The 22,304-nt window shown below is 39.0% G+C and overlaps 1 protein-coding gene across 5 annotated transcripts in view; it reads left to right on the top strand.

Annotated features, from left to right (window-relative positions):
- The window catches only part of Gel (Gelsolin), a 129,638-nt gene that overhangs the window by 84,634 nt on the left and 22,700 nt on the right, over positions 1-22,304 (top strand). For all 5 annotated transcript variants that reach the window (XM_080268636.1, XM_080268633.1, XM_080268634.1 and 2 more), the window contains exons 5-13: positions 1,605-1,731; positions 2,093-2,270; positions 4,342-4,463; positions 5,516-5,617; positions 17,820-17,913; positions 19,532-19,693; positions 20,069-20,175; positions 20,348-20,491; positions 22,053-22,191. In XM_080268636.1, the coding sequence (XP_080124762.1) occupies positions 1,605-1,731; positions 2,093-2,270; positions 4,342-4,463; positions 5,516-5,617; positions 17,820-17,913; positions 19,532-19,693; positions 20,069-20,175; positions 20,348-20,491; positions 22,053-22,191 (1,175 nt within the window). The remainder of the gene's footprint in view (positions 1-1,604; positions 1,732-2,092; positions 2,271-4,341; positions 4,464-5,515; positions 5,618-17,819; positions 17,914-19,531; positions 19,694-20,068; positions 20,176-20,347; positions 20,492-22,052; positions 22,192-22,304) is intronic.

Below are 22,304 nucleotides of genomic sequence, written 5' to 3'. Positions count from 1 at the left end.
TTTGCACCCTGACAGAATATTGATAATAGACTGACAAACATAAGCTAGCCAATATAAAACTTCCACTTTCACATGCAATACTCCTCCTACAGACACCCCTGCTCCGTTTGTATTTCACTAGCATGGAAAACGGTTAAATCTAGCTATCATTCTCCCTCTGAGGAAAAAGTCCAGTCTTGGAGTGGATCTTATATGGACTGAGGCAGATGTCAGTGTGGTGTGTTACTGGATTATATTTAGTTGAAGCATTGGCCAGTACTGATCTTACTTTTTTTACTTACGCTTGGCCAAAAAATGGTGTGTCTTAGCCATGAATACTGAGCTGTAGCAACAAATTAACACCAAAAAATAATGCTAGTCAAGAAGAAGAAATGCTGTAGAAAGGATGTAGGGCTGTACTGTAGTACATAAATCCCAGTAATATCCGGACACCCAATTTCCAGACATCCCCAATAACCGGACATTTTCGTCCCGGGATCCAATATTCCTAAAATGGGCCCAAAACCGCAAAAAATTCGAAAAAAATCCGACTTTTTCCCCACCCGTAATTTGAAATTGCCGCGTGGCGCCAAACAGCTGTTACACCATGGTCCCTTCACCCCTTCCTTCCTCCCCCCTCCCCAGTCAGGGTTGCCATTTGGTATTTTTAATTACCAAATGTGGGCCAATTTGGTAATGAAAAATTCGTTTGGTAATGAGTCAGAATAATACAATACCAAACTGATTTTTCACATGTATGAGGATACACAGGATGGAGATGGTGGATTGTTTGCTCTCTCTGACTAATTTTATAGCCTATATAGCGTGATAATAATCAACATGCTGTTTATTATAAGAAGAGTGATTACATGTACTGTATTTCCACTTGTGTATATAATTAGTGAAGAATAGATGCTAGCTTTACGAATTTGGTAATGAAAGTTAAAAATGGTAATGAAAATTGAGGAGTTTGGTAATGTGGCCATTGTGATCTGGCAACTCTGTTACCCCGCCATCATCAGCAGTCACAGCCTAACTCCGATCGAGAGCAGATGCTCATAGCAATGCAAGCCTCAGGTGCTCGTTTTTTGTGAATAAACAGTGAATAAACTGCAATACCTCACCACTAGAACACACGGGAATTTACAGTGTTGTGCAGTGTTGAGAAATTAGAATTTAGAGTGCAAAGGATTAACTGTGGACTGCAAACTGGCGGTTCAAACCAGTCCAGGAGCCAGGGACTTGTAAGTACCCAGGATGTTTAATATTGTATAAACTCACCTCTAAAACCTCATTTTATGGTTCTTTTGCATTTATTTCAGTCTTTTATGTCCCTTATTGGTGTGATTTGGGTCTTAAATAGGTGCAATGCATGTCCAGAGGGAGTTGTATAGGTGTTTTTATGAGTTAGGGTCCGTAAGTACAAGTCCAGGAGGCTGGGGCCCAATATCCGGACAGGACCACTATCCAGACATGCCTTTGGCTCTATTACATCGGATATTGGAGGGATTACTGTATTGTCTTTTTCTGCCACTGGACTATGTCAAATAAGCTGCAAAAGGATGAAAACCTAGGCCAGGTAAGAGTAAAAACATTGTAGTGTAATTTTCTGCTTTTCTATGCAGGTTCAAGAAAGGAATCAGGTACCTGAAGGGTGGAGTGGCTTCAGGGTTCACTCATGTTGACCCCGATGCTCCCTACCCTGCCCGCCTCTTCCAAGTCAAGGGCCGCAGGAATGTCCGCGTCAGGCAGGTAAGCCAGCATGAGATACCATGTTATTTCTATCTTTTGGCCCTACAGAGAGTCTTTTCTGTTCTTTTATAATATTGTCTCAAGTACTGTATTTCCCTTCCTGGTTTTACATAATCTTCTATGTACTTTGCATTGTAACCATTTGTTTTATTTAACCTAATTACGCCTTTCATTATTTATGTGTACAGGTGCTGTATTTCATTTTCCAAGACTAGAGCAAAACAGTCTCATTCCCATGCCTTTCCACAAACCAACATTTATTTACTCTTATATTCTTACATGCAGTACCACTGTTTTATACTTATTGTAAGCTTGATTTCAATAAGTAAAACAGATTAATACGGTCATTATTTTCTCACAGGTTGAGGTCAATGTGAGTTCGATGAACAAAGGTGATTGCTTCATCTTGGACTGTGGCTCACAAATTTACGTTTATATGGGCCCATCCAGCAGGAGGATGGAGCGCCTCAAGGCCATTACTGCTGGCAATGCCATCAGGGATGATGATCATGCTGGCAAGGCTAAGGTCATTGTTATTGGTGAGTGTAGACAAGTCATCTGTTTGTCAGATTAGGTGCCAGACACAGGATGTTGCCCATGTACTGTGTTCATGGAAGAATGGAATCTGTTACTTTGTAGTTCCTCTCTTCTTTTGGACTTCTGAAAAGCTGAAGCATATCTTTGACAGCATCTCTGTTCAATCCCTTAACCTTGAAATCATTTTGTAGGACCTCTTTTCAAGTCTTCTTAAATCTGCCATTTGTTCTTTTACCCTCCTCATTATCACTTATAGATCCTTTCATCCATTTTTTATCCTTCTGTCTGTCCACATATCAAAACCATCTCCATCTTCCACTATACATCATATCGTCAATGCGTTCAATTCCGAGCCAATCTCCTGGCTGCTCATTTGCAATCCTGCCTTGCAGTCCTGTCATTCTGGGAAGCACTACCTATCCACTTGGCCATTCTCATATCTGTAACCTACACATATCCTCCCTTCTCACTCCCCAAGTGTCACTACCATAAGGCATTGTATTTCTCACATATGCAGCATACAGTTTTCCCTTACAGTAATGGAAAAGGAAAGTCCCCTTATTAAGTAGAGGCAACAGTTCCCTAAACGTCATTCATCCACGCCTAACCTTAACAGTAGAAGTAGCTACTTGACAAACCCAGAAACATTTGCCATGTCTATTTTAATATTGCTGGCCCTCTTCCTCATTCACCACTTCACACAGCAAACCCACATCCTGCAGTCTACCGCTGACAATGCTCCACCCCTTATGCCCCCATTTGTTGCTGTCATTACAGATTGAATTGCCATCAACACTCTAGTGACACACATCACGTGGCCACATACCCTCCACCACCTAGTAGAGTGTGCCAGCAAGTACATTCAGCCTCATACTTAAGATACTTAAGTGTGATTTTTATTTTCTGATTTACCATATGGGTGAGTGCAGTAGAAAAGGGACTGTTAGGGTGTGTATTTGGACTGAAAGGTAGAATAGAGTATGTGTAGATGGTAGTTTTGGTCTTGCTGAGACAATGAATATGATTAAGAGGTGAATGAGTGAATGCGAGGGAAGGAGGTGGCATGGAAGGACAGGTTGTAGTGAATGAGTGAGGTGTGGACATTGAGATATCCCTGATACCCCCCCCCCACAGTTAGCACTTCACCCCAGAAAGGTGGAGGTGCATGTTTTAGTCCTACTGGTGGTGGCCTAGGATTTTTCCAGTCTTGCCAAGCAATCCCCACTCTGTTACAAGGTCATGCAGAGCTAGTTTAGGGCTGGTGCTCTAAGTACGGTATATAAAAGAAGGGCACCTAGTTACTGTTGAATCAGTTCAATCTACATGCAAAGGAGGCACTTGCAACACAGGTGTATGGGACAAAAGAGGCAGGTGCTTGGGCACCCCTTTGCAACCCCTCTCTGCATGTACCTGCTTTGTTACACATGGAGATATCCATAATTGATTGCTCTTGTAACTTGCACTCTTGATTTGGTACATGTAGTTGAGGCGCAGATGAGGAGCCTACACATAGTGACGCTGTGTACTGGGTGAAGTGGAGCAGCTTCGTTGTCCACTCAGGAGCCAAACCTCCTCTTATTTCCTTGCACCTCACCATAGGAAAGACCCTGGCAAGGGATTGTCTACCATAAGGTAGCACCAGTTCCCTGAGTGATGTAGGTATTGCTCTGTACCTAAAGGACAGCCCCACAGAAGCAATACCTGTGTTCAGTGGGTCCACTTGGCCAGGCAGAGCAGGGTTAAGCAACAACAGCAAGTTTGTAGTTGATGAAATGGCCTGTGTCACACAGATAGTATGATCAGAGGCCTGAATTTTGAGTGAGTGGATGTATGCACATTTCATCGGGCACTCTGGTGGTTCTCACAGTTTTGTTCCCATTTCGTATTTCCAGATCCATCCCATCCCATCCCATCCCATCCCATGTAATTAAGCAGATAGATTGGGTTGCTGATGATGAAAGCCTGCATTTTTTTATTTATTTATTTATTTTTTTGCCAGCAAGCATATTTATGAGTCTGGCTTTATAACTGAGAAGAAGCATAAGAAGTTCACACTTTTCCGTTGTATTTCAGATGAAACTGCCTCTGGTAATGAAGTGGAGGAGTTCTTCACTGCCCTGGGTGGCGGCTCACCTGACGATGTTTCTGATGCTGACACAGGTGCTGATGACGCTGCCTTTGAGCGATCCGAAGCTGTAAGTTGAGAGATGATTTTGCAGGTACAGTTAGATACAAAAATACATTCACCTCCCGTCTCTTTTTCATTGCTGGGATAATTGACGATTGAAAGAGATTTAGTGGACAAAGATGCTCATTATCACCTGCAGATGAATGATAATAGACACCTCATTCCAGTTCCACTACTTCACATTCAAGTGTCTATAAATCCAGTAGTCAAAATGAGGCAAGAAAAGCAAACAGGCTTTAATTTTTGTGTATAGCAGTAGATGATCAAGGACTGTTCTGGATGTTAACCCTTTAGTTGCCAGTTATCTGCTTTTTTGTCATTTTTAAAAATTAATGTCAGATGATTTTATGGTGATGATAAGATGATTTTGCTATGCTTAGGAAACACCAAGAGCACCAAAAATTATTAAAAATCGTACTTTTAATACTGTGATCCAGGAAAAAACAGCTTTTAAATGTTTTGCAGCTTTGTGTGTGTGTATGTGTGTGTGTGTGTGTGTGTGTGTGTGTGTGTGTGTGTGTGTGTGTGTGTGTGTAATTTACCTCAGCCAAAGAGGCAGTGCTCAAAACTTTCCTCATTGTAACTCCTTGGTGAATGGAGGGACAGTCCAGGAGTGAAAGTGGTTGAAATGAGAAAAGTAGACCAAAATCAAGGCGGAGAAATAAATTGAGAGAGTTTATAGCCGGAGGAAGTTGTACTGTGGGAAGAGGAGTGAATACGGAATAGGAACGGCAATGTTGAAATATCCACTTGTCATGTCTGGCTTCAGGTAGGCAGACGGTTGATGGGTGGATGCATGTACAAGTGGGCTGTGACCCTACTGGTTGATGTTGTTACAACCCTGAGGTGTTTCAATAATAGTATCATTGTCCACCACCTTTTTTTTAAGGGAAATAGGTACTGATAGATAACTGAGTATTGTTATTTTGTACATAGTTACTGCTTATGATCGGTTGTCAAAGTGTTGTTGCATGATGGTAAGTCCTCAGCTTATCAGGTATAAATATGCAGAGATGTTAATACACAGTATATTCACATGGATGTAAAACCCATCGACAGAGCGCAGTGACACTCCATCACATATTTGAAGACAGCACCGGTGCCATGCAGACTAAGAAGATTGGAGAGAAACCTCTTCTGCAGTCCATGCTGAATTCTGGTGTAAGTACTGACATGAATTGCTTTGTTGATTGTTTGTGTTATTTGACACTGAGATTCCTACCTGTTTATAAATAACCATCATACTTCCAGTTGCAGCCTTAAAGAATCGTTTGGTCAAAGTACAGGAGAGCTTCCATTAATAAATCATGAAAACTTTATGACAGGGATTATGGTTCATTATTTTACATTCATTTTTGATACCCAGATTCTGTAGAGTTGTCATTTATGTTACTAAAGATTACTTAAGTCATTCATGACATCCAGACTCTGCAAAAATAATTTTACTTAAGAGCACAAAGTTAGGTGTGTTGACGTCAGCAGTGGCGTCCTAGAGAGGACAGTGGGTCGATTCAGACCTGAATCTCGTTTATCCCCAAATAGTTCAACTTAGTTAGGTTAGGTTAAATTAAGTTAGGTTTGGTTGAATTAGGTTGGGTTAGCTTAAGCTATGTTAGGTTAGGTTAGTAGGGATGAAGAGTTAGTGACAGACTGACTGTGGAGCCGAATCAACCTACATGTCTAACATGGCGGGTGGCTGCTTGCCACGATTTGCATGTAAAGCTGGAGGTTTTGTAGTTGATATCTTCAGAGTTACACCTGTTCACAACTTCTTAAAGTTATCACAGTTATCAAGTAATTATGTTATAGTTTATTGAGAAAAAACTACAATTGTATATTTTATGCGTGGGAGCTCTCCTGCAGTTTCACCAGTCTTTTAATCTTGTATATGTGTACAGTACTTTTCAACATTGATTACTTTTATTCTTTGATTATGAGCTTTAGAGATACAGTGAAGCCATTGCTTTTGTTGTGCTTGGGTGTGAAGGCTTTATAAAATTAGAAAATGGCTAATGCTACTGGTCCTAGTGACAGTTAAAGTATAGATCGGTTAAAAGGATAACCTGTGGAGTGGGTGTTAGTTTCTGGGTAAAATTACTAGAAAATATATAATAATTACTCACAGTCCCTTACTGACACAACAGCTCAATTTTGGGAGCATTTTTGTCCCTCCTTTTCCCAGTTTTGTAGTTTTAACCAGTTACCAAGCCTTCAAGAATGTCAGGGTAGTTGGACTTAATATATGCTTCTTCATTAATAATGGGGTTCCTTGGTTAATATATTTTCCTTTGAGGAGATGAATGATACATAGACTTTACAACTACCGGTCATCCTTGCTACACAATCGACCATTATGTATTCATCCACTTATTCAGTCTTAACATTTTAGCTCCCTTTTTTATAATATATAGTCATCATTTCTGCTTACAGTATTGCTGTGATACCTTACAAAGCACCATTTTTCTATATCCAATTGCTGATTTCTCTTACTGGTTTGCTACCGTCCGTACGTTTGATAAAGTCAATTTTTATCCAGTCAGTTTTCCACGAACATAATCTGATCGTTTAGCAAGGTTGACCCGTAAATATCAGAGCTCATGATGAAGAGTGTTAGGAAAAATACCCTGAGATAGTTTGGTCTTGTGGAGAGAATAGAGAATGAGAGATTGACTTGAAGTGGAGAGTGTCTGTGTGTGAGATGGAGGGGAAGAGAAAGGGGAAGACCAAGGTTAAAGTGGAGGGATGGGATGGAGAGGTATATGAACAAGGGTAGTGTGAGTTGGAGAGAGGACAGTCTGATGGCAGAGGACTGGGTGACATGGAGGTGATTTGTTATTGGCCACTCACACTGGAATTAAGACATCTGGCTACAGGTAGATAGATAGATAATTAGAGAAGCTTGGAGGAAAGTGGAAGGGAGGATGACTTAGAATGAAAGAATAAAAAAACAAATGCCTGAGAAAAAGTGAAGTGGCAAATGAATATGAATGAGAAGTAGCAGAGGAATTAGAGTCTGTGAATTTGGAACTTAAGAAGGTAGAATAAAAATTTAGAAGGTTTTTGAAGTAGAGAGGAGCATGTGGTTGTTAATGCAAAAGTTGTGTGTGGTGTTGCAAGGGTGTCAGTACGATTTGATTTGGTGTACAAAGAAGACTGTGGTTCCTGAGTTTAATACAGTATAATATCAATCTATCTATCTATCTATTGCCAGATGCCATAATCCCATAAAGGGTGGCCATTTAACTCTGAGTTATTTGTTTTAAGGGGAGGGGCACTAACCCTCCACCAACCCACTTGTTGACACATAGGGAGCACGTATGGTTTGGTTATATGGTTACCACCCAGCATTGTAAATGGTTTCTTGGCTTACAGGAAACCATTTGGCTTGTCACTCAATGTAAAGCTACCTGTAAAGGAAAGAAAAGCAATAAGAAGTGACAGGAAAGATGGGAGAAATAGGAAGAGAGGAGGGCAGGCACAGAAAAAGAATGATAAAGGCTAAGGAAGAAGTAGGCAGCACTACATCAAGTGATTGGATGATGGTCACCATCACCTACCACTTAAATAAAATATCAGAAGTTAAATAATGACATTTTGTGCAATTAGATGGAACCTGTAAGGATTTCCATCTGAGGGGTGGTTGGGGTTTTTTGCTTATATAATGCCACTCAGGGGAGAAAGAGGCTGGTCACCATAGCCTTAACTGTTGCAACTGAGTAATCTAGCCCTGGATCCCAGTGTTTGTTTATTTGGGGTAGTGTGGGATTGGACAGTGATGATGATGATAATAATAGTAATAGTAATAATAATGATGATAATAGCAATAATAATAAGGATTAAAATGTATTGGATAAGGTGAAGAATATAGTTTGGTTAGGATAAGAAATGTAAGAATTAATGAAAGATTAATGAAAGGTGTGGAGTAAGAAAGTCAGTTGATAGAATGACGTAGAGGACTGGACAACATGTAGGCGATTCATTTGTGGCCACTCCATAGGGAATTAAGGTGTCTGGCGATAGATAGATAGGTAGATAGATGGGTTTGTGTGGATAAGGCATATGTATGAATGGTTTTTATTGTGGGTGGATACTTTCATTTCATTCCAGGGTACATTGGCATTTTTGGAAAGAGTTACTCCACAGTGTAACTAAGAATATCAGACAAGGCAGATATATGAAAAAGGAAAATGTTCTCTTGTTGAATGTTGATCCTGTTCTGTGTTTTTCTTATTTCTTATTTGTTTCATTATCATTTTATGGTTTCAGAAACAGATACATACACAGAAGCAAGTAAATGGAAAGATAAATATTCTGTTTTTAAAAACGTGTTACCAGTTTTTCCCATGTTGTTTTCAGGTAGCTTTACTTTTATTTAGTTGAAGAGTTTACTATATAGCACAAAAGTACGCAGATTGAAACCTTTAAATATATGGAATGTCATAATGATTTCTTATTTTATGTTTATTAATTATTGGTTTGTTTTGTCCCCTGGTCCAAATTACACATCAATTGGTTGTGGCTTTTTCCCTCTCCAACCAACAGGAAAATGCCCAGGTAAATATTTGAACCAGCTCTGTTTTTTTTTCAAATTTGGTTGCAAACTGTCCCACTCACCATCTTCACCTGCACTGCTGTTCTGTTGGCTTTTTTCTTGTATTTATTTTCTGATTTCTGTTTAGCAAGACTTTAGATATTTTGAACCTGTGACATGGGACTTGGGTGATGGGAGAAGTGCTCGCTTAGAAAAACATTGTATCATTGGAGTGTTAATGCATGTTTACAGGCTTATATTATGCTGCTCCCAGACTGTATTTTTCTTCAGCGGCTTATCTTTGTTGACTCCTAAATTATCGTTGTCTTCAATATGATGTACAGTCAGCATCAAAAGTATGGGCAGGTCCTGTTGTATGGCCGGGATACATTAATGGAGGACTGCGTGGATAGCAGAAACTCGTATAACGGATTGGAGGAGGGGGGGGGAGATCCCAAAACTCCTATAATTGCATACATAACTTACGGAGAAAATGGAGTATGTTAACTGACCCTGCTGGCCTCACTGTATTTGGATCTAAATTCTCCATTCTCGTATCAGCAGCTTCTTGTACAGTGGATGCTCGTATAACAGGACCCATCTATGTTGCCTTCCCTGCTTTTTTTCCCCATGAACTTTGAAAATCAGTGTGGTGAATCCACAGCAGCTGACACAGAAGACACTTATCTGTGGCCAAAATACCATCAGTGTCTTTTGCTATGGATTTACTACACTGGTTTTTTTATGTCTGTGGAGAAGAAAACAGAAGAGGTGACACAGCTCTTGATACTGACTGCCCATAAGCAAAAAATGGCATACCAGTTGTGCCAAGTGCACTGCATTAACACCAAGGCAAACAGTTTTATATATAGGTAGCATTATTTACACTGTATGTATCCTAATATCAGTAGGGCTTAACTCCTTCACCAGATATCTGGAGGGCTTAACTCCTTCACCATGAAGGGCCTTCACTGAGCCAAATAAAAATGTATAAATGTATGATATAAAAAAAATCATTATACTGAAGTGGTTAACTCCCATAGACCTTGGATGTCTAGTCGAAACTAAGTAAAGTCATATGATAAGTAAAAAGAAAAAATTTGATTGGGTTATTTGGATTATCTCTTGTCCCTACAGCTGATTAAAATACACATCCATTATTTCCATATTATATAAAATAAGATATAAGAGACATCCCAGGCCTGGAAAGTTTATTAGAGATAAAGTTTAACTCCTTTGCCCTGAAAAATCTCAGTTAAATGAACCATAATTGTCTGGCAGTACGATAAAAATAAAATTTAACGGTGCATCATGGTAACCACTGAGTTTGGTTCTTTCATCTGGTGAGATTCGGATATAAGTTACGTCCTGTAGATAATCACATACCATGCAAAAAAATTATGTGAATATATGGACAGATGCACTGGATCATTTATTCCCAAACTCTTGTTAGCAAGGTTAAAGATAGTTAACTTATTTATGTGTTATGTCAGTGCACATTATAAATCTTTTGTTATTTTGGGAGATTAAAGAACTGTGTTTGAAATTGAGTTACTTCTGATACTGTTATGGGACTGAAGCACTGACAGTAACAAAATTTTCTTGGTTACAGACTTGGGAAATTATGGTAATGCTTTCTGAACAGCTAGAGGCATAAACAAGGTGGATGATTTAATTACAGTAGGAGAGAAGGTCATGAGTTTTGTAATGGAAGAAATGGCTGTCAGAGTGGTGTTTGGAATTACTGAATGGATGAAGAGAAAATTGCTGAGATAATATGAACATGGTCAAAGAATGTACATGGACAGTGTTCAAAGACATCTTGGATAATGAGACATGGGATATTGTTGGATGAAAAGGACCATTTGTAGTATGGAAGAAGAGGGTGAGATAGTACATTGGTGAGAGAGAGAGAGAGAGTGGGAGAGGGAGGAGGTGTGACTAGAAGAATGTGGGAGGAATGTGAAATAATACATTGATAAAGAAAGAAGTAGAGTGACAAGAAGAGTGTGGGAGGTATGTAAGGGCACAGTAGCCTTGAGACAGTTGTTATGTTTATCCCTGGTAGAGGAATTTACAGGAGGGAGCAAGACACCAGAGATAATGGTTGTGTCCCCAAGGATATCTGGATTTGAAACCAAGTGGATGGCAGGCTGAAGTTACCTTTCCTCTAGTCCACCATCCTCCCTTTTAGGGAAAATGAGGGAACTGAGGGATATTTGTATTACCAGGTAGTTATATCAGTGGCACCAAGTGAAGGTGTCCCTCTCCAGCACCGGAGATGATAGTCGTGATGTATTTTATGTCGTAAAATCTGCGCTGAGAAATGTATTTTATCATTTATTCTTAAGCTGTAATGTTGCCCTAAGTATAATCCTAGATAGAGTATATCCATCCATCCATCCATCATCCAATCCTACGTTGCCCCATGAGGAGCGTAGGAGCCCGGGGCTAGGCAGTTGGTCCTGACATTTAAGATGAGAGTGACCGACCTCACTCATCCCTGAGTGGCATTACGTGAGCAATAAACCCCAATCACCCCTTGGATGTAAACCTTCACCGGCTCAATCCGACTGGAGCACAATAATTTCCCACTAAACCACCAGGCGCCAAAATCTGGTTATATGGTTACCACCCAGCATAGTAAATGGTTTCCTGGTGTACAGGAAACCATTTGGCTTGTCACTCAGGGTAGAGTCACCCACAGGCAGAAGGAAGAGGAAAGAATGAAGGAATGAAAGACAGAAGAGGGAGCGTAAAGTCACCCGTAGGCAGAAAGACGAGGAAAGAATGAAGGAAAGAAAGACAGAAGAAAATGGAAGGAAAGAAGGATGGAGGAGAGGACAGGGCAGACACCCGAGAGCAGCACTACATCAAGTGAGTGGATGGTGAGTGCCCCCACCTACCTCAATAGATAGAGTATACTGGCTATTTATTTTGGTCTATTCGTTTTCGTTGTTAGACTCATCTACAAATGTGCATACATTACCTTATTACTATGGATAATATTGTTGATTCTTAATATAATTTTTCACAAAAGTAATGCAGTTTCCCTTTATTTTAGTGAAACAAGAACTGCCCTGCCCCCAAAGGTAATGATGTGATCTATAGGTGAATCTGTCCATACTTTCACATCTTAAAATTTGTTTGTAATAGAATCATCATATATGGTAAATAATACACATTATTTATTTTATCCCTAATTCATCATAAAACTGGAGTGAATGTAATCCTGGGTGAAATCAAATAGTGAATGACCTGGTATTGGTTTATGTATATATAATTAGCATCTGTCAGTGTCACATAAACGTACACAGAAGCCAAGTACAGTACAGTACTGTACTAAAGCATGTGGTTGCTTGGATAGTGCAGTATGTATGTTAATTATTTATAATGATAGTAAAAATGGGTGGCTGTAAACACCCTTGGAGGGACAGTACAACCATAAGAGTGATTTAAACTAGAAGCTTTGTAACTGGCCACACACTCGTCACTGATAATCTGGAGACGATCAGATGTATGCAATGTGTGTAGAAGACAAGACTCACTCTAGGATGTCATATTACATGTCATAGTTTTCCCCAGAATCCATCAACTGTGTAGCTGTAATTAGCTTGTTTTAGCCTTTACTAATGCTGCCAGCTCATATAAAACACTCAGTACTTGGTCAGCCTCAGTACAATTCAGGGATTTAGTAAGACAAAGCATAGGGTCATATCAGTTTAATGTGATGAGTTTATTTAATTTTATATGTTAGTTGAAACATGGTTTTGGAGAAAGTTTCACAAGCTTTTAAATAACTGAACGATAAAGTAATACTGCAAGCATAATGTGAACTTTATTGAATATAGAGAAAAGAGGGAACTGCGTACTCTTGATAGGAAGCAAAGAAGATAAACTCAGGGAAAACTAAAATTTTATATATATATATATATATATATATATACAGGTATATATATATATATATATATATATATATATATATATATATATATACAGGTATATATATATATATATATATATATATATATATATATATATGTAAAATTTCTTTTTTTAATGACTACTTTTTTCCTCCCTACTATTTCTTGTAAATTAATTTTAAGTAGAGCAGATTAAGTATCCTCTGTTAGCTGCATCTGACTGAGAATATATTTATATTTTAAGTAGGGCAAATCCACTGCTCTTAAGAACGTTTATGCATGCACTGGTAAACACGTATTCTTATAAAATTTCTGGTTTACCCTAATTGTAATAATTCTAAAAAGTAGTGTGGTAGTATCTTAGAAGAAATATAGCTGTATAGTACTAGTTGTTGACATTGTATTTGTACTGTACTTAGATGTAGTAGCTAAAATTAATGGTAGTTACTGTTTGTTGTAATGTAGTTTGACTGATGGGACAAAAGTGTTTGAATTTTATGGTTATGTGTTAGCATTCACATCACAGGCAAAGGCACTGAATATTGAGTAAATGTTCACTGAATCTGCACTACATTATTTTAGTCACTTGGCACGGTGCTTTTGTAGGACAGTAATACCCTGTTTCATTTTTTTTTTTTTTTTCCTCCCAACTCCAAATGATGTTGTACAGTTTTAGAGAAACCATATGTAATGATAGAGCAAAAAACAGTCCCTGTGACCCCCTTCACAACCTGATGTCCCTGCTTGAGTGGAATAAAATTGCCTGAAAGTAAGATGGAAATGGGAGCAGACATCATGAGGCACATAGCAGCATTTTGGCTCTTGAGCCTGTGGTGAGCTAACCTTCCAGTCTCCTAGGGTACATAGCTACTACATTATGCACATTACCGCAGTTATTTCCACTATGTTATACCGTAGGCACTCATTTTACTTAACATCCCATAAAAAGTGGATGGACACCTGCATCAAGTGGCACCAGCAGCCCACACCAGGATTCAAATCACGACGCTCTTGGGACAACAGTTTGATAGTTAGCAGTGCAAATAAATCCTGCCTACCACAAAAATGCAATTTGGAAGTACAGCATATCATTGGATGTAGATGGAGTCAAAATTGATAAAAACAAGGATATTACTACTGTACACCAGAACAGGTACAAGAGCAAACGAAAAACTTGGCAACAGATTTTAATGAACTTAAAACTTTAGAAATGAAACTTATTTCACACAAACCTATTACAGAAATGGTTAGCTGCCTCAGAGTGTTGCATTCAGCTTGAAATCTTCTACATTTATGGTAGCCATTTACCTCCTTTTTTTTATTTTTATTATTTGGAAATCCTAACTGTCTGTTGAGAAAATTCTGCCTTTTAACTGCTTTGGAGGTTTGCATTATTAGAAAATATTTTTGAAAGCCTTTGCTTCGCTTATTTCTTCATCATTAGCAGTTAATTTAAAAACACCTGTTGCCAAGACTAGCATAGGTAATGATACTGTGCACTAACATCAGTTCTTCTAGAGATAATACAGCACTGTGTCATAGGAAACAAAATCAAAGTTCTTTCATTTTTTGCATGGTTAAATTGCTATCCCAGTGCTACATGTTATACTCTGTTTACCTTAACCTGGCCAAGAATTTCATCTTTTTGCAGCATATTTCACAAAGGTCAGTGGAGGAAAAAGACAATGTTATGGCTCTGTATCCTTTCCATAGCATTTCTTTTTTACTAGCATGATACTGCGATGTTAATCTCGATATACTCAGCACTCAAGAAGGAGAGATAGCAATATTAGGCCAGGGTAGAGTAAAAGGGGTATAGTTTTAATGACGTACAGTAGAGTTTATACTGTATTTATTCATAGTCATTAATTAGACATAGTACTTTAAGGTTTGAGAATGTTGGTACACTCGGGATGAGAAGTTTGCCTGAAATTTTACCTCTCCTACATCTCACTTTCCTCTCTCCGCTGATATTCCTAAACTGAGAGAGGAATGGTATGTTTCCCTGCCCATAGGTGATTCTCTTGTATATAGTGCATCAGAGGGAAGGTGACTGATGTAACCAGAATGTGAGGGAGATATAGTGAAATACCAGGCAAACTTTTTTTTCCCATACTGTGCCACTGTATTGTATATGAATAATGTATAGCATAGCAGTAAGTTCCATTCAGTAATACATTACACAGTACTATACGTATATATTTGCACAGGCGCCTGTGCATCTGCTGTTGCTTATATTTGGACATTAACTTTTCTGTATACTGTATTTAGTACTGTGATAGTTTAAGGTACACTGCAAATAGATTACTCATACTTTAATTTTCTTGGTATATCCCTTGAACTCTAAAACTTCTATGTGCATTGGACTCATAAACTTGAATTTGACCTAAAATCAGCTATCAGATGCCATGTTGTCAACACAGCATAAATGCATGTTGCTGCACATTGGATTTTGTATTATCACTAGGTTTAGTTCCCTCACTATCAGATATCACCCTTAGCCTGCACTCACACCAAATACCTGCTGTGTGGGTGGGAGTTATGCATCACAGTAAAGCTTTGGTCACCAGGGACATTTTCAGGCAATTATTGTTTCCAGAATTTCTGTTTTGTTTGATATACAAGGATTTGAAAGTTTCAGAGCAGTTATTTAGGAAAAGATTTGCAGGTGGTCACATCTGTCTTCGGATGAAAAACTTACCAGCAGTAATGGGGTCAGGTGCATGGTAATACAGTATTATAATTACACAAAGTGTAATTCTCATTTTTATGCAGTCATTATATAATATATTAATGCTGTTGTGTATAATATACTAAAATACAGTAATTTTAAAAGCACAGAGATGATATACGTTTGATATTTATTTGACCAGCTTTTGTTAACAGAGAAACCCGTCACTCCCCAGCACTCAAGAACAGTTAACCTTTACTAACTTCCTCACTTTGGTGTCCTGCATCTTAATAAAAGATGAAACAAGATCCAACAAATGGAGATGCATTTGAGTTTGTTAGTTCATATCAACTGCCCCTTGGTTTTTGGATCCTCCAAACTAAGTTCTCTAACTAGTATATAATAAATGCACTCGCTCTTCCTTGTAGCAAGTCTATAAACGTTTTCTGTTGGCATTTCATTTCTTTTTGATAATCATTAATATAGCCAGCATTGCAGCAGCCTCAGTGGCATTTATCATAATTGTTTTTCTTGCTCTCCACTCACACTTATCAGTGAGGGGTAATAAGTAACAAGGTAATTTTTCATCTCCTAGCATGGCAATGTTCATTTATTTTTTCATATGGAGACAGAACACCTCGTGTGACCACCCTTAGAAAGATTTCATTATTCCTGCTGTTGGCCATGGAATTTCTGTTACTCCTGCTGATGCCCTTGGATTTCTATTGCCTAAAAATTTCCCTGTTTAACCATGGCATAACCCATGGAATTTCTCACCTGCATCTGCCTGTGTCCAATGGGGTCACGTGTATGGGTTTCAGGCATGCTAAACTCCCACCCACACCCGCCCACACCAGCAAGCATTTGGTGTGGATGTAGCCATAAGTTGAATGCTCTGTAATCTTATGAAAGTACAGGTATCTATATTAAAACAAAAAATTATGGTTGTGAGGGGTTTAAGGTAATACAGTATCGGCTTAAGGGATACAGTACAGCATTTTTTAAGGAGTTGCACAGCAGGCCAGGCATTTTGTTAACCCCTTAAATCCAATGACAATACAGCATTCCCCCTTTTTTTTTTTTTTTTTTTTTTTTTTTTTTTGTAGTCATAAATGTCAGAAAACTGTAAACGGTCCAAAATTTATGTATAAGAGAATCCTTAAATACTGTATCAAGTAGTCATATAATGAGGATGTGCTGTATTTAGTTTATTTTTACTACTTTCAGATAATTTAATTCATCTTTGGAGAAACCTTATGAATTGAAAGGGGAAGTGAAGGCTCTATTGTACCTCTCTAAATCAAGTCTCTCCAAAATGAATAAATTGTTTGGAATCAGGAAGAAAAAAAATATCATTGGAATTAAGAGGCTAAGTATGGTTTTGAAATATCACCGGGACGCCATTTTGCTCATTATCATAATAGTGAAGATCCACAGGAGTGATCTGTATTTTTGTCATATATTTTTCATAGTTCTAATTAAATACTGCTTACTTTAAATTGTAAGTTACTGTCTTGTAGTAATGTATAAAAAACTATCACTAAAGTATTGATAAGTTTTAAATTTTAGATTGATTATTATATATTTAATTGTATATCAGTGAGAGAGTTTTCCTGATAACAGTGGGGGTTATATTCAAAGTGGCTTCAGAAATTTCAAATACCTCATCCTTACGATTTATGTAGCTCGTTATGCATTAATATCCTCTTGTATGTCATTGATGCAAATTGTTTCAGTATTAAAATAATATCAAAAACACGCAAGAGAATGTTAAAGCATCATTTCGTATCATTTATAAAGGCTCCAAGTATCATTTTGTTTCTACTGTCTACAAATATCGTATTATTTATAATGGCTCCAAGTATCATGTTGTTTAAAAAGGCTCCAAGTATCGTATCGTTTATAAAGCTCCAAGCACTGTGTTGTATCATTTATAAAGGCTCTAAGTATTGTATCGTTTATAAAGGCTCCAAGTATCGTATCGTATCGTTTATAAAGGCTCTAAGTATCTTATCATTTATAAAGGCTCTAAGTATTGTATCGTTTATAAAGGCTCTAAGTATCATATCATTTATAAAGGCTCTAAGTATCATATCATTTATAAAGGCTCCAACCTGCTTGCAAAGTGTATTATGAAAAATGAATCGCTGAGGAAGAGGTGCCATGTAGCTTCCTGTGCCACTTTGAATATTGGCCCAAGTAAGATATACATGAGCTGATATTACTTCATACACTTAGGACTGCTTCATCCTCGACACTGGTGTGAGTGTGTATGCGTGGATCGGCAGCGGTGCCAGCAAGAAGGAGAAGATCAAGAGCATGGAGATGGCTAGTGAGTATAACATACGGTACTTTTGTCATTTTGGTCCCAGGCTCATTTAGACATGAACCCAGTGGACTGCCGGCTGAAGTTCTTGTTTTTTTTTGCAGTCCACCATCATACATTCAGGGGAAAGGGATGTTTGTATAGCTAGAGTTTCTTTGCTTTATTAGTCACCACATGAAGGTCCTCTCTAGTACATGCTATATTTTTTATTTAGTTATATGTCTAACTCAGTAAAGATAATACATTTCTGGCTTTATATAGGTGATCAAACTTATGCAAGTAAGAAAGTGGGCTAGCCAGTCACCACCTCATTCCTACCTACCCCTCCACATTCTCATCATTCTTCGCTACTACAGTAAATGCAGTGCACATGTTCTACACACATCCAGATCATCACCTATCTATCTATCTATTGCCAGACGCCTCAATCCCGTTTGGGGTGGCCACAAACAAATCGCTTCCAAGTCGCCCTGTCCCCCGCCATTTCACTGCCCTGCTCCCAAGTCACTCCCCTCTCTCTCAAATACCTCTCCACCCCATCCCTCCATCTCATCCTCGGCCTCCCCCTCCCTCTTCCCCCCTCCACCTCACTCACTTACACTCTCTTCGTCAGTCTTTTACCCTCCATCCTCTCCACATGGCCAAACCACCTCAGTGTGTTCCTCATAACGCCTGTCACATCCACATCCACATGGATGTGGATGTGGATCATCACCTACCATGTCTTTTATTGAACCTATTTTCTTTCTCAGATTCCTGGATTCTTTACGGTATTATTATTATTATTATTATTTATTTAGTACAAGGAAGAAGGAACCAAAAGCCAAGAGCCAGCGCATTGTTCCCTCCAAGAAAAAACAAAAACAAGATAACAGAGAGCCAAATTCAAGATCCATTCATATCGAGATGCCTCATTTACTCTCATGTGACAAAGATCCCTAACCCCTTTCAGCTTAGTTGATGGACAAGTGTTGTCAGGTTGGATTTTCAGTTTGACAAGTAACCAAGGAGTCATATTCCTGCCTCATAAATAAAGGCCGAATGCGTAAGCCTTTATTTGTAAAGTGGAATGCAAAACCTTAATTACTGGAGGTCTAAATTTATGGAACACCTGTGGTTATTAGGTATGGTTAGCCTGCATCCCATATGACAAAATGCAGTTAGCAACTATATAGGAAGGCCAAATACATACTATTATTGTCAGGTGCTTTAAATATCATTGTCAAAATTTGGGGGTTTGCATCTCACTTCTTGATTTCATTTTGAAGCATATGACTCTAAGGACGGTATTCTCATTGGGTAAAGAAACTCCCTAACATCTCTTCATAAGTGGTTTATTTTTGCTTTAACACCTTACTGTCCTATTCAGTGTTACTTAAATCTTTCAAGCATCGCCATACTCTGGATGAATAACCTACAAAATGATATTAACCAGCCATATCCAAAAATAAATTGCTGAGAAAGTAGTGTCAGAGACTTTTCTTACCTGACAAGAATACCGATCTAAGGGCCTTCAGATCTCGTGCAACCACAGTTTTGTATTCAAATTATTGGCTCATTTTCTTAGGTCGAAGATAACCTGACTAACAGAATGGTTTATGACAGCACAGTCTTTACCCCACAGGTCAGTTCATGGAGCAGAATGGGTACCCGAAATGGATGAGTGTGCAGCGGGTGGTGGAGAAGGCAGAACCGGCTGTCTTCAAATCCTACTTCAAGACTTGGAAGGAGCCAGTCGAGCAAGTGGGTCTTGGCCGCGTCTTTACCCAGAGGCAAATGTCCACAGGTTAGTATCTGGAGTCTTTAACCTGACATTTTATTGTTTTATATAATCATGTGGAACTTTTCATATTTTTGTGATCTTTTATGATTATACTCTTTTTACTCTAGCTTGGCCAAAAATTGCCATCTCTCCATCTTGAATATTCCATTGTAAGAACAGATTGGCACTAGAATATTGTATTAGTAATGAAATAGTGCTACGAAAATAATGTAGAGCCATAGTAATGTCTTATTCTGCCACTGAGCTGCAGCTAAAAAGCTACAAAAGGACAAGAATCTGGGCCAGGTTAAGGTAAAAGGAGTACAGTAATTGCCAAACAGTAAGCTATCTGATAATTATCATTTACCTGGATTAAATATTCTTTTTATTAATATGCAGTGGAGAGGGACTTCGATGTCTCTTCACTGCATGCGGAGAAACGCCGCTTGTTGCAGAAGAATGCTGGCCCTGCGTTTGGCTTCATGCCCGATGATGGTTCAGGCAAGGTGGGTGTAGTGTTTTATTAGTACTTTAATAATGCCGTAACATAGTATTGTACTGTATTGGAAATGTACTGTAAGTGTAATATATCAAGTAAAGTATTGTGCTGTATTGGAAATTTACTGTAAGTGTACTGAGGTATTAAGCACAAGACAACATTGCATTCTCACATCACAGATTGAAATTTGGCGTGTTGAGAACTTTGAACTGGAGCCGGTGCCAGAGAGTACCTATGGGTTCTTCTTCGGGGGTGACTCGTATGTCATGAAGTACTCCTATGAGGTCAGCGGCAATGAGCGGTACATCATTTACTTCTGGCAGGTCAGTTATCAGTTGCCATAGTAACTAAACTCAAGTATTTAAGTGAGTGTAATGTGGAATGTGTTGGAAAGTAGGTACAATATATGTGAGTGAGCTTGAAGGTGGGAGGAGGTGTCTACTGATGTGTTTTTACCCACTTTTAATGTCGAAGGAGATAAACGGCATCTTTGACGTCAACTACTTTATTCTTTAGTGGAGCAATGTGTGTTTCTCTCTAGAACTATGAGCCCTGTAATGCCGATGATACAGGCAAATGTGAGAGAAAGAGCGTCTGCAAAAATGCCTACTCTGCAAGCTACCCTCAGGGGGGGGGAAAAAAAAATGGTCACTAGGCTTCCAGCTTACGTTGTCACATATTCACCTTACTAACCCAGTAAATTTGTACAAAAATACAAGATAATATTGTTACAGCTGTAGTGCATTACCCTCAGTGACCTCATACAATTAAGGGATGTCTGGTAGTCTAGTTAGGTGTCCAACTAGATTTGTTCCATAAGGGTTTGATTCCAAGGGACAGTTAGGGTTTGTTGTTCACATAATGCTTCTGAAGTGTGAGTAACTGGCCACTCTTGCCTAAAATGTTTGGACCAACCCAGTACCCTTACTATGGGTCCCTGTGCTCCTGATGAGGTGTAAAAGGATTAGATCATAGAGTTATATTTGCTAAGTCGTCAGTAATACATGATGTGCTTAGATTATGCAACTTTTCAGCATTATTGTCTGAACTGTAAGTCAGTATGATTTGTCACTGATGTTTTCCAATACAGTATCTCACAACTTCTCCTGTAGCCTACAACTGGTATTGTAAAGCAGGGGACGTAGGTAACAGTATTAGTACTTGTAGCCCCAGGTTCATCTGAAATGTGAATTTGGTGGACTGAAGGCTAGAATTGTCCTTCTGACAGTCCACCATCCTCCTTTTGGGGGACAGGGAGGGAGATAAGAGACATCTGTATAATTGGGGAGTGGATTTGCTCCATTATATTGGTGCCTTCACATGAAGATATCCCTCACCAGCACCAGGAGAAATAAGTAAAAGAATTTTATAGGTTGCAGTAAGCTTTAATAGGCAATATTTTAGTTTAATAGATAAAATGGGCATCATTTTCATTTTCATTTTGGAAGGCTCCATCATGCTTGCATGGGTCGGCCTTGTTCACCTAATGGCGGCTTTCCATGATGCTTGATCTCTGGCAGCTTCCCTAGTTAGTCCTTAACCCTGAGGTCACACTCAGTGACCTCTTCCCAGGTCTTTTTTGGTCTGCCTCTCGCCACTCTACCTCCAGCATTAACACTTCTCACTTTTTGCACCCAATTATCATCCCCCATTCTCTCCACATGCCCAAACCATCTCAATCTACCTCTCCTCATCACAACACAAATGTACTGCAGTCCCATCGTACCTCTCAACTCTTCCATCATAAATCTAGCCCCCTCAGGCCTTGCACTCAAGGATGCACTGCACATCCACCTAATCATTGCCATTTCTGTATTTTTGAGCATAAAAAGAATGTTTATTCTGAAGGGAAGCATTTAACAAGAACCTACTACATATATGCAGGGTGTGGCCAGTAGCCAGGATGAGAGAGCAGCATCGGCCATCCACACAGTGAGGCTGGACAACGAGCTGAACGGCAAGGCGGTGCAGGTGCGAGTGGTTCAGGGATATGAGCCTGGACATTTCCTCAGGATTTTCAAAGGTATGAAGTTCACTGGGTGCCATTAACCTTTTCAGCTTTGTTACCAGCTCTCCCTAGGGTCTCAGGATTGGATTTGGAGTTTCCTTCCTCCATAGCTACTTGGTGTCTAAGGC

This window comes from Coenobita brevimanus, chromosome 28, assembly GCF_032717465.1.
Source record: "Coenobita brevimanus isolate Jiangsu-jjx chromosome 28, ASM3271746v2, whole genome shotgun sequence".
NCBI lineage: Eukaryota > Metazoa > Arthropoda > Malacostraca > Decapoda > Coenobitidae > Coenobita > Coenobita brevimanus.
This window is presented reverse-complemented; position numbering and strand designations above follow the sequence as displayed.